The 13,781-nt window shown below is 36.4% G+C and overlaps 1 protein-coding gene across 1 annotated transcript in view; it reads right to left on the reverse strand.

Annotated features, from left to right (window-relative positions):
• Window positions 1-13,781, reverse strand: part of frem3 (Fras1 related extracellular matrix 3) — a 45,387-nt gene that overhangs the window by 5,118 nt on the left and 26,488 nt on the right. Inside the window, exons 13-18 of the mRNA XM_081360490.1 lie at window positions 6,896-7,054; window positions 6,386-6,689; window positions 6,092-6,223; window positions 5,657-5,988; window positions 4,954-5,146; window positions 4,696-4,800 (exon numbers count right to left, since the gene is read on the reverse strand). Coding sequence (XP_081216616.1) covers window positions 4,696-4,800; window positions 4,954-5,146; window positions 5,657-5,988; window positions 6,092-6,223; window positions 6,386-6,689; window positions 6,896-7,054 — 1,225 coding nt within the window. The remainder of the gene's footprint in view (window positions 1-4,695; window positions 4,801-4,953; window positions 5,147-5,656; window positions 5,989-6,091; window positions 6,224-6,385; window positions 6,690-6,895; window positions 7,055-13,781) is intronic.

Genomic DNA, 13,781 nt, shown 5'->3' on the forward strand with positions numbered 1-13,781 from the left:
TGCATTACTACATTGCTATAGTCTAACGTTAACATGATAATTCATGCATCACAGTATGTCCGGATTTTAATTCGTAAACAGTTGGACGTTTTACATAATGTTATATTAATATAATATAAACACAAACAAACAGATCCAACTCTGAAATTGCAATTTATTATTGAGTCAGCAAGAAATTACAAACAATGCGAAATCTACGTTAATTACAATGTTCTTTTACAGAACTCGGCATAACAGCTAGCGGGTTTCTGCCTCTTGGATGCGCGCGCATCCGGTATTGTTTGTATACAAGAAACCCGTGTATAGGTCTGGCTGTATTTTAAATTGAATTGGGTAAAGAGTTGTGTCAATTCGCCAGAGTCTATTTGGTATTTTATCCCACATAATATCTATAAAAAAGTGGGAGGGCTTAAGTTTTTGCTCACCTGTAATTTTTCTCCTTCTAAGCTTCCTATAAAGCTTTCTAAATTCCACGAACAGGCTCTTTTGGCATGGAAACTTTGCTTTGTTCACAATTTTTCCCCACATAAAGTTAAGCTATGGAACAATGAAACTATACTTGCTAAGAACAAGTCGATTTTTCTTAAGAATTGGCATGAAAAAGGTATTGATTATCTTTGTGATTTGTTAGATCCACAAGGGAATGTTTACTCTTATTATGATTTCATGTCTAAACATAATTTCCCTGTTATTCATAAGGAATTTCTTACAATGGTAAAAGCTATACCAAATGGACTTGTTCATCTAATGAAATGTCATTTATCATTTGAAGAGATTGTAAAGAGTGAACAGAAATTTATGATTGAAGATAAGAGTATTTACGACCCAAAATGTAATAATAAAATTTTAAGAAATGTGTTTCAGTCAAGAAAACGAATTACCCCGAGGGGAAAATTTTTTTGGAATTCTTTGATAGATAATATTAATTGGAAAAAAGCATGGCTTTTGCCTTACAAATTTTGTATCCCCAACAAGGTGAAAGAACTACACTTAAGAATTTTACATAATATTTATCCCACCAACAAACTCGCATCTAAATTTGGTAATGGTAACTTGAATTGCAATTTCTGTAAAAATAGTATTGAGTCAATTGATCATCTTTTTTTTAATTGCTCCCTTGTTAAAGAATTTTGGTTGGAACTGTCAAAACTCCTTGTTTCAAAACTAAAATTAGATATTGAATTTGTATTGGGTGATGTAATTTGTTATTTTTCTCATTGTAATCATAAAATAGAATATATTGGAAACGTATTTATTTTATTAGCAAAATTTTTTATACATAAGTGTAAGTTTTCTCTAAAAGTACCCAAATTATATCATTTTTTATGTGACTTTAAATACTTTATTAAGACGTTGAAAAAAATTAACAACAAAAAAAGTGTCAAATTTTTGAAATTATATGATATTTTGTTGAGTGAAGTATAATTGGATTAATACGTCTTTTCTCTTTGTAGGATTACTTAAAATGTATCTATTGTCTTCTTTCTTTATGTTATTGTCATCCACTGTCATCTCATTGTTATGAATGTTCAGTTGTATTATTACTTGTTATTTGATTGTTCAACTGCAAATAAAAAAAAAAAAAAAAAAAGGTCTGGCTGTATGATATATCATAAACAGAATAATGTTCCTTACCACATGCTGCTATAACTTAACATGTCTCCATCTAATCATTCTTTTTGTTTTTGTTCTTGTGATATGGGGTAAACGTACCTATTAAGCTCACCAAAATCTACATTGAGACATTTTTAGTGCACAAGATATTGGTTTTAGTACAAGAAGTTATTTTAAAATAAAATATTAATCTCTCACACTATAATATTTCATTTTATTTTAAATGACAAAAGTATTTCAATTAAGATGTACATCATTAAATATAAAAAGTCTGGCTGTGCTTAATGGGTACGTTTTGTACCCTTTAAGCACACCCCTGTTCCCAATAAGCTCACAACAAGTTTTATTAAAAATTCTTGTTTATTTTAAACAACCTTTTTAAGGAATAATTGAAAAAAGTTTTATTTGAAGGTACAGAGTCAATCACAAAAAAACAGAACACTAAAATCAAGCAACAAGGCATTCAATTTGATCAGGTAGCCTATCCTATTCATAGTGACGTGTCATTCAAACTCATTGCAACATCTAGACTAGTCCACGTTCAGCCATGTAACCCATATTGAAAAATCAAATAACAAAACAAACCAATGTGCTCCTTAAAGGGATACTCCACTTTTTTTGGAAATTGGCTCATTTTCCAACTCCCCCAGAGTTAAACAGTTGAGTTTTACCGTTTTCGAATCCATTCAGCAGATCTCCGGGTCTGGCGGTACCACTTTAAGCATAATGAATTGAACCGGACAAGACCATTAGCATCTCTCTCAAAAAAATGACCAAAGAGTTTCGATATTTTTCCTATTTAAAACTCGACTCTTCTGTAGTTACATCGTGTAATAAGACCGACGGAAAATGTAAAGTTTAAATTTTCTAGGCTGATATGGCTAGGAACTATACTCTCAAAATCGCACCTTTTCATTTTCCGTCCGTCTTAGTACACGATGTAACTACAGAAGAGTCAAGTTTTAAATAGGAAAAATATCGAAACTCTTTGGTCATTTTTTTGAGAGAGATGCTAATGGTCTTGTCCGGTTCAATTCATTATGCTAAGCTATGCTAAAAGTGGTACCGCCAGACCCGGAGATCGGCTGAATGGATTCGAAAACGGTAAAACTCAACTGTTTATCTCTGGGGGAGTTGTAAAATGAGTTTATTTCCAAAAAAAGTGGAGTATCCCTTTAACTCTCTGGGTCAGAGCTTTCCTGTCTACTCCAAACTTCTTGGACAGATACGACAGGTTTCTGATGGCTCCTTCTTTGTATGACATGCCTCTTTCATCTTTGGGCATACACTATAGTTTCGTCTAGCTTTTGTCATCTTAAGACTGTGAAAATAAGTTTATTAATCATTTTTTTGAAGATTAACATAGTGACAACCATGAGTTAATAGTTAAATTCTGATTATTAAGTATTTACATAGACGTTTAATGTGGGTGAGCTTAAAGGGAGCACACACTGTGCTTAATTGGAGCAAAAACATTTTTAATTAATAAATATTAAATTTAAATTTAAAGGAAAATATTTAGCTAAATTAATAATCTAGGTAATGTATTAAGTTTATACCAATTTTAATATGAACAACTATTATAGACAATATCTATGAAATTATGCTTTTTCTAATTGATGTCACACTGAAGCTGTGTGATTGTCATAGTAGTGCACCCTTTAAGCTCACCTAACAATAATATGAATTCTTTAAAAATTACAGCAGTTTAAAACCACAGACTATCAATAAAATGTAAAATTATAATATTATGGATTTAAAAGTACAAGCCATTAATTCCTGTGAAGTAATATATTAATGTAGCACACAATCTTATACAGCTAGTAAGCTAGCTATGTTTGTAGCATCTGGGCTATGTTGCTAAAACTATCTTTTAGATCTAACTGTAATTATTTTCCATATCCAGGTTCCAGGTTATAATATTCAAAAGTCTAAACATTAATCTCTTAATTTTGCAATAAGAAGATGTACTTCTTCAAAATAAAGGCTTAAATATATAAAAAATGCACATCTGAGGGGCTCCTCTTCTGGTGAAAGTTTTCAGACAGCTTTGAAAATAGCCGCCAGACAGTGTGAACACATGGACACACATATCTCAGTGTGCAATGGTCTGATTGGTTTAAAATTACAGGAGGTATATAGTAACAAACACATCAATTGGTTAATACATCAAATAGGTTAATACATTGCTGTTTCTTTTTATAATCTGAGCTCCAAGATGGTAGTGTGCTTAATGGGTACTTGAGCTTAATAGGTACGTTTACCCTGGTTTTCAGCTTTCTCTTTCTGCAAATTGTATAACTTAGTTGTATTGTATCATGGTGTATAGCGATATGACCCAGCACCCAAAATACTATCAAAACACTTAAACGCAGCCTCCATTCTTCGTGAAAGATGGATAAAAAAGCGCACAGGAAACAAAAACCTTGAAAAACATTATAAACGACCCCGCCAAATCACAGAGATGCCGATTCGCACGGGACTAATATTATCACAGGACCTCAGTGTTCAGCGAAATATGTAAGGTCGTTTGCGGGGGGATTTTTTTACTTTACATATTACAGACATGGCCGATTCGCACAGGATTAAGATCACAGACAACCTCCACAATTATTACAAATTACTACAGGTCACCAGGTAATACTTATCCCGTGCGAATAAGGCTTAAGATAATTTATAACAACCTATGGTGTGTGTTCATATCATGGAGTCCATATACTGAATTAGTAAAAGGGAATGCCAAAATATGCTACAGACAGGCTATACAATGTACAAACATTTCTAACAGAATTTTGGTGAACAATTCAACACCAATTTATTTTTTATTACCCTTAGTGGGAACTAGAAATGGAGAAACAAGTTTTGAGGGATTAATGTCACCAGTAGAGGGCAGTAAAGGTTTGTCAGGAGGGAATTGACAGAGGAAGTTTACTGTCGTTGTACTGTTTGTTTACTGTCGCAGTCTAGGCCGACTGTAGCTTGTAGATTTATCTCTTTGGGGCAGAGTTTGACAACACAGTGGAAGAAAGTTAAAGGATTGCCTGTGGGCTATGTGTGGGTCTGTATCCATCTGCACATTACCTGGGTGAGACATGACAAACTGCCCCCTAAATCGAGCCTCAGTCTTGAAGTTGACAACAAGACGTCCTTCATCATTTATTCTCATGCTGGTGGGATACATGGCACCTATAAAAATAATCACACAAATAAAAACATCAGACAGGTAACTGTCATTAGCATTAATTAAATTAATTTGTATTCATGTCTATTTGAATTCACCATGTATAAAAATGTCTAATGCATGGCGTCCAATATGGCATTATGGCATATCTATACTACCTTGTAGCTCAGCCTCTGGTGGGCTTCCAATACCATCTTGCCATAAGATGGCAGTGTCATACACAAAGGTGAGCCGCAGCTCAGAACGTAGGTCAAAATGTTGCCAGCCACCAACCGCGACGGGAGAGTGAAAGACATAAGACACAAACAGAGGCACCCGCAGGGTTACATAGGACTGAACCAGATTCAGCACCTACGGACACATGAACAGAAAAAACACCAAATGTAGCCAAACATTTTGACAAGTAGCTTAATCAAGTATAATGTTTCAAAATATTCAAATAAATCCTGTTCTTTCTAGTCATTAAAGAATCCTGAGAAAAATTCAGTTTCTACAGAAATATTAAACAGCACAACTGTTTTAAACTGTTTTAAGAAATGTTTCTTAAGCGCCAAATCAGCATATTAGAATGATTTCTGACGGATCATGTGCCACTGAAGACTGGAGAAATGACTGCGGAAAAATCAGCTCTGTCATTTACATTTTAAAATAAATATGAATGGAAAACTATTTTAAAATAGTTTTTTTATTCTTATATATTTTCAATCATTTCACAATACTACTGTATCTTTAAATGTGGCATAAGAGTCTTCTTTCAAAGACAAGACATTAAAACAATCTTATCGACCCCAAACTTTTTGAGTGAACTTTAAATGAGCGTAGCTTTGAATGATTTCTCCTGAAATCTGATTCCTGAAATACCTGTCCATCTGTGCCAATCGATCCCCCACAGTCATTCAGCAGCTCTGACATGTCGTAGTAGCTACTGAACTCCCACAGACATGCCTCGAGGTTAAGGTTGCGGTAGAATCGAAGGGAATTGGTGCTACGCATGGCCACGCTGTACTGGTACGGTGAAGTCTCGCCAATAATTTCTGGGTTCTTTGTGGCGTCGGTGATAAAACCATGTGCTGTTTGGATCTCGTTGAAATCCAAGAGGTTAGAGCAGCGGTGGTTTCCTACTCGTGTGCCATCTGGACTAAGGGTTAGCTCAAAGTTTGAAAGGGGACGTGTGGAGATAACAGGCAGCATGCCTGAGGAAAAACAATGCAGTTTAATATCCTGGATTTTGTGGACATTTTGATTGATATTTGCTTACTCAATATTGCATTGTTTGTGATGGAGGTGGTCACTCACCATCCATGTGCGGCATAGTAACAGTGAGTTTGATCAGATTGGGGTAGTCAGGGTCATCTGGGCCAGTGTAACGGATTTTAGCTGAGAACGGTTCAGCACCCACTGTTCCAGGTATACGAGGCTGACACAGGCCTAAGGATTGCAGACACAGGATTTAACTTTCAAAACAATTCATTTTCCTAGACACCCCAGAAAACAGTAAAACAAACCAACATACAAACAAAACCTTGTGCTTTGTTGAATTTGGTATGATTAATTCAGCAGTCCAAATTGTGGTAGTTACAATAGCCTCACCCTCCTCTCGGCTGATGACCACAATGAGCGAACTGAGCTCCAGCCCAGCATCTCCATTGGCGTTGAAGGCTCGGGCGGCACACTGCACACGGGAACCAGCCTGGAAGTAGATGGAGTCCAAAGTGATGGACTTGGTGTTAGTGAAGAAGGTGTTGGTATCCACTTCGCGCATGGGGCTGGTGACTCCATCCGGCCCACTGGGGGCACTAACCATCCAGCGGTACTGAGTTAGTGTGTCATTGATGTTCTCCACTGAACAAATGGAGCCAGTCTTGTCAAAGTCAAAGTATTTGGGGTTGCAGGCCTGATGGAACACAGACACAAGAAAACAATCAGAATTATAAAAGTTTCAATTACTTCATTAAGACCATCTCCCTTTTTGCAAGGTGTATTTTTACTGTTTCTTTATTTGTCATACTTTTTATATGGTAAATGAAAGGGAAACGGTAAGAATAAAATGAAACAAATCTCAAAAAGTGATTAACTGAGAATATCATTGGCATCACTCACCGTGACACACACAACAGGATAGCCAGTTGGAGGGTGGGGATTGTCTTTAGCCCGAATCGTATCATCATACAGCAGCAATGACACCACCTGAGGCACTGCTGGGAAGGTGACATCAGCCACACTATTCATCTCTTCGATGTACACAATAGCCTTACTCATCTACAGAAAGTAGGAGAGGAAGAAAACAACCATTTAGACTATCAATCACATTTTTAGGAACAATAGAGTATGTAAAACTTACAATAATGTAAGCAGCAGTAAAAAGACCATCCACTCATTGTGGACCTTTTTTTCCCCAAGTATGTAATTGACGTGTTTATGACAAAATGTTGCAGTTCTCTTCTTATTTTCTACTTGAGAATAAAGTTATTCCTAAAAACATTTCTTCCAAAAATTCTTATTTTTTTTAAAGGGGGGGTGAAATGCTATTTCATGCATACTGAGTTTTTTACACTGTTAAAGAGTTGGATTCCCATGCTAAACATGGACAAAGTTTCAAAAATTAAATTGTACGTTTGAAGGAGTATTTCTGTTCCAAAAATGCTCCTTCCGGTTTGTCACAAGTTTCGGAAAGTTTTTTTCGAGTATGGGCCTGTGTGACGTCAGATGTAGCGGAATTTCCTTATACGGGTCCTAGGGGCACTTCTATCGGAAGGACGTGGGCGCGCGCGCAACCGTAGACCAGAGCGAGAGAGTGAAAGCAGTACGGCCATCAAAGTGCTGTGCTCGGCTTTAGGGAAGTCAATGTCACCAAAGAAGTGTTTTTTTGGTTGCCAGGGCAAGACAACCCTGCACAGATTCCCAAAGAACCCGGCGTTAAGGGACCAGTGGATGGAGTTTGTTTTTTCAGAGCATCAACGGAGGTTGTGCAAGACTGTTTGTTCCTTGCATTTCGACGATGCTTGTTTTATAAACAAAGCCCAGATCGACAGATTTGCAGATCGTCTAATGCTTAAGGATCGAGCAGTCACAATGATAAAGGTTCGGGGTCGTACGTTGGAACCGGGCGGTGAGTAAAACTGCTTCAAATGTCTCTCTGTGTTGTTAGCTTGGCGCGTTAGCACAGCTATAGCACACCGCCCACACGGCCCGCCTTCAGCCGCTCGTTTTTTTCCGGAAAGACTCGGTACAGCCTATCTTTCTTTTATAAATATAATAAAACTAAAGACTTTTTGGAGATATGAAGGATGCAATACTACTCTATAGGTACTCAAGATTAACAGGAGATTGAGTGAAAATGAGCATTTCACCCCCCCTTTAAGAATTAGAACTGCCATACAATCAAACAACACCTAAGACTGTATTTTTTTTTTAAGAAGAAAAAATATGTTCTTAAGGAAATATTTGAGAACTTATTAAGATACAAGGATTGTACTTATATATAATATAGCCTAGTACTTGTCTAAGTAGTACAGCTCTATACACATTTTAAATGTTCAGTCAGAGACGTGGCTTGATGTGTGATGTTTATGTGCGTGTGACCCAAGTTCAAGCTTTCTTCTCAATTTCATTTCCTGCCGTCTCTCAGGCTGTCACTGTCAATAAGATAGCAAAAAGCACCCCAAAATGGCTCTAAGCCCTTGACTGTGGATTGTGTAGCCTACATGTTCAATAGGGCTGCACGATTAATCAGAATGAAACCGCACGCGATTTGGCAAAGGCTGCGATTATTTTCTGTGCAGCTTGTCAGTGCAGCGCGGCTGATCAGTAGTAAATGCTGCTCCATCTGAAAGCCAGAGGGCGCTCTCACGCAGACACGCCAAATATGTCCCGCCACAGAAGTAAGACAACACGTGTCATTCCAGGAAATCCCTATGGGCATCATAGTATCACTGTAGCTGTATAAACAGAATATTAAAATGCTTTGCTTGATTTATTTGCTTGCTTTTTCAAATGCACGTTATAAGCGACTCAAACTCGCAGTGCTTTCAGATGGAGCAGCATTTACTACGGATCACAGAGCCGGACGTCACTGACAAGCTGCGCTTTAAAAATAATCGCAGCCTTTGGAATTTCATAATCGCAATAATACAAATCGGTTTAAGCGTAACTTCATGTTAATTGCGATTAATCGTGCAGCCCTAATGTTCAATGTATACAGATGGTGGTCAACCAGAATGCCTATTACCGCCGCGCCAGCCGCCGCGGCGAAATTAACGCGGCGAAAATAAACCAGCCGCATTTCAAAGTCGTTCCCGAAATGACCGCCAGGTGGCGCAAAGGGACATTGTGCAAAACAGCAGCAATTGCCGTATTTTAAAATGTAAGTGGGTTAAATAATAGGCATATTTTTCATTTATATAAATAGGCCTATTAGGCTACAACAGAATAGAACCAAAGATAGAATCAATTTTACAGCTGAAAAAATAGAATCAAAAGTTAAAAATAGAGACGATGTTAGGAGCAATGACGCTGAATATTTTTACTATTCTATTGAGGAATTAGATAAACGAAGAGCTCTCGTGAGCGATACAATTTATAGTGATTTCAAAAGCAGTCCTTAAAAAAAAAAAAATTACATGGAGTAGTGTGGCATAATTTTTGAGAGATTACGCGGAACACGTTTTAGTTAAGATCCTGGTTTCAATGCCCTTAATGTATATAGGCTAGGCTTTAAAAAAAATCACAACTCGTTTTGAGATTGTTTTGAATTAAACATTGAAGTTTAAAATGTAGTGTTTTGGCACACCAGGCCGAGTGGCGTTACGCATTGTTCAAAAATCAGGTTTTATTCTGGCATGTTGAATTGGCGTTAGATTTTTTTTTATTATTTATTAGATTTAGATTTTAGGTTTTGTTAGATTTATTTTTCTCATAACAGCTAAAATAACTTAATATGATTTTTATCAATGAACTAGTGTTTTCTGACAGTGTCGACTGCAAAGATGAAGTTGACGATCGCCATATTTGTAGTGAACGCACCTAGAGAGAAATGCACAAAGACATAATCAGAGAGTAGCCTTTTTCTTTTTCGTTTTGAATTATTTCGTTTGAAGACATTTCAAGCTTTGTGTATTTGATGTATTTATCATGTCTGTGTGAGGCATACGCTGAGTTTCGTTAAGTTAGGAGGATGAGATGTGCTCCAGCTGACGTGCAATGCAAGTGACCTCACGGGCGCCTCTATGATTAGTGTCTGTTTGCTTCTCTTACTTATTGAATCCAGACAATTGGGTGATGAAAAAATGATTAAAATTAAGATACAATTTATAGAAAACGAAATTCACTTTAAAAAAAGGTTTCTACTAAACAAAACTTAATGAAGTGGTCAAAATCATGTCTGACCCACTCCATATCCATCTCTCGATATAATGCATCTTATCTTACTCATGCTGTTCACTTTTCATATTCAACATAGATTGAAAAAACAACATTATAATATTTTAACAAATATGATACTAAATGAGATTATTTAATGTCTACAACAGTAGGCCTATAGACTCTATTTGTACAAATTGCTGCACGTTAATGTAATTAAATGAAACCTTGTAACGAATTCACATTGTAGGGTAGACTGTGTACAGTTGAGACACCTTAAATAACTTGCGTTCCAGCAAGCACAAGTTGTGATTTTTGCTGTGCACTTGGTGTCAGCTGGGAAGGAAATATAGAGACAGACCTCTTGGAACTTTAATTGAATACATAGCGTTGGTAAAGCATACTGAAATTACATCCCTACAAATGTATTAGGCCCTACTGAAAATAAATGTATCGAATTTAAGCAAAGTAGCCTAAATGTTAAGACTGTAAGCCCTTTGCTTTTTACGTAGCCTAAAGGACTCTTATAGCCGACTTTGGGTTAATTTAATTTGTAGAGGATTTTTTAACTCAAACATTAACACTGAAATAAATTAAACTAAATTATTGTAATTTTTGGCACACCACGACGAGTGGCGCTATGCATTGTTCTAAAGCCAGGTTTTATTCTGGCATGTTGAATTAGTGTTCAACAAATGCGGCGGCGCGTTCATTTGAATGAAGAGCGCTTCTCGCTCGTGCGAGCGAACACACACTGGAACGTTAGGCCGTATCGCAACGAGTGAATCGTGGCCGAGTGGTTGAACGTACGTTACGATCATTTAGATGACACGGGTTCGAATCCCGAACTAACTTGGACTACTGGTGTTTTTATATTAGCCTATTAATGCATTTTATAGTCTATTGTTGATGCAGAGAGATTTGTCTTCTAAAACATTTTTTTTTGCCTATTTACAAAATAAAATCGCCATGCATTTCCATTTTACACTAAGGAACAAATATTATACAATGACTTTACTTCTGTAGCCTATAATAATTCATATATATGACGTTTAAACGACAAACAATAAAATCAGAACCAGTATTCTGTTGCGTTCATGGTTCCAGTGGCAGTAATGCATCCACGGCTTTTCAAAATGTCTCAAAGCGTTTTGAGATTGTTTTGAATTAAATATTGAAGTTTATAATTTGTTTGGCACGACGAGTGGCAAACTCTTTGTTTTGTTTTGCAAACTCAGCTAGCCTGTGGGGGGTTTGGAGAAGGCAATACTTTGCTTTATCGTGGGGGTGCAGGACAGAGGTGTTAATGTTCCGTCTTTCATATGGAGAGTGTCGGAGCCAGCCTGATGAGGCAAAGGCAAAATTCTTTTAAGGATTAATCTCAAAATCTCCAAAAGTCCATAGCCTATGTACAGTAGGCCCTATATCTTATTAAATTATATATTGTAGTTTTATTGATTGTATAGGTTTTCCACAAACAATTTAAATTTAGCAGATACAGAGCTCTTTTATTGGCGACCCACCTCGTTTTATTGTAAGGTGAATTCAGCAAGGCATGTTGTATCTTTGAAGGAACAAAAGCTATTTGTTACAGTTTTTTCTTTCGTGATTTGTGTGGATGACACACAGCGACACATACAGTATTATCAGCTGTATGGTGTTTTTTTACGCTGAAATGCTTAATTTCGAGAAAGACCCGCCGCGCGCAGTGAGGGAGACCAAACTTACAAAAAAAATATCCATCGCGAGAGAGGCAAAGAAAAACGCCTGTTCTTAATTTATGTTGCTTTGAACTTTTTCCGTTTTGTACCGTTTTAATTTTTTAATTTAGCTGCAATTTCTTTGACAATAGAAATTTAAAATGTTGCAAGAATAGGCCTAAGATTCTGTGTTTCTTATTTTGCATCACAAAGGGAATAAACTCTATCGATGCAACCCTGTTTAAATAAATAAACTGTCCCGACACTTTATTCATATCTTAAAATGTGCGATGGGTTTTCAAACTTAATTAATTTTATTTTTCTTTTACATTTTCATTGTTTATTTTTTAATTGAAAGCAATACTGTATTGAAAGTATTTTTCTGATTTGTTCGATCTGTTTTGAAAAATGTCTTCCGTATGGCCGGGTATCACTGTCAGTCATCTCAATCTCGTGAATGATTCACACACACACAAAAAAATTATTTAGCAGATTAAAGACGAATCATCTTCATTTTCTGGTGCAATCGGCTGACAGTCTTCCTTCATCAGATGTGTCGTCTTTGCAGCGGGAATGTAGCAAATTTATGTTGTAATGTACAATTGATAATTAAACAAGATGATTGACTTTAATAAACAGATGCATATTTAAGCATCAAGAACGGAAAAACATAAACACTGTCGGCTACACTGAGATTCGATCTCAGATCGTTTGAAGCTCCCAGAGGCTCTTGTTAATGCTTTGACCACAGAGCTACCGTCTGAATCGCCAACGTCAATTATTTTCTCTGTTTTAAAAGTTTGTAACATGTGAGGCTATTTAGTTCTGAATATAACAAAGAATGCTTAAACCGACTACATCGGTTAGGAGCTGCAAGTCCTGAAAATGTTTTAATTTCACGGTAAATTATTTTAAGTTATTTCACTGTTGGGTCAATATCACTATAAAGTGCCTTTGGTGTCCTCATCAGAATCGCTCAGTTATCATGAACATAATGCAAAATAATGAAATTCTGAGGTTGTATTATAAATGGCCAAACACTTACACACATACAAGAACAATGATACGTCTCTTGAAATGTGTTTTTCTGATTTTATACCATTTTCTTTGATTGGATGTGTGTGATTTTGGCATGTCCCACACGCTGCTCAGCTAACTTCAGTGAGTGTAAAAAGTGGTTAAATTACATAAAATTAAAATACTTTTTTAATGTACTTATTGTCCTCAGCAAGCTATTTAATAAAACAAGTCATTTTGATTATTTATATTTTATGTTCATAATAATATTAAGCAGTTTGCATGTGTCCCTGAAATTGCTGTCCACCCTGTCATTATGGGGTAAACGCCCCTTTAAGAAACCAACTGATGTACTCAGTGACATCCCCTCCCCCATTTGGTCTTTCTTCAGTGGAGGTTAAAACATCTGCAACACACACAGTAAGAATCTACACTTATATTTCCTAATTTTCATCATATTGTGTTTGTAGTTGCGTGTTGTCAAGCTTAACATGTCCACCCTGTCATTGTGAAATATTAGTTAATATAAAAACTTTTCATAAATTCTAAATATACATTTTATACAGTGCACAGTCAGCTTCAACAGTGAATCACTTTGCTAACTGCTGTACACCATGTGCTCATTAAATACTAACTTTAGCCAAAAAATGTCCACCCTGTCACATGACAGGGTGGACATGGTTCATGACAGGGTGGACATTTGCAACTCCTGAAAATCAGTCTGAGCCAGGCCCCTCCTTCTTCTATATTGGTTAAGGGTTTCTTGAAGTTTCTGTTGTTTTTCTAATGTTCCCCATTCTATTTCACTCATTAAAGCATTTGTCCACCCTGTCACGCCAAGTTCCACCCTGTCACTTTGTTGTCCACCCTGTCATTTTCAACTTTTATGATGAAAATTATTTAATTATTTT

This window comes from Scardinius erythrophthalmus (assembly GCF_964197995.2).
Source record: "Scardinius erythrophthalmus genome assembly, chromosome: 3".
In the NCBI taxonomy this organism is placed as follows: Eukaryota; Metazoa; Chordata; class Actinopteri; order Cypriniformes; family Leuciscidae; genus Scardinius; species Scardinius erythrophthalmus.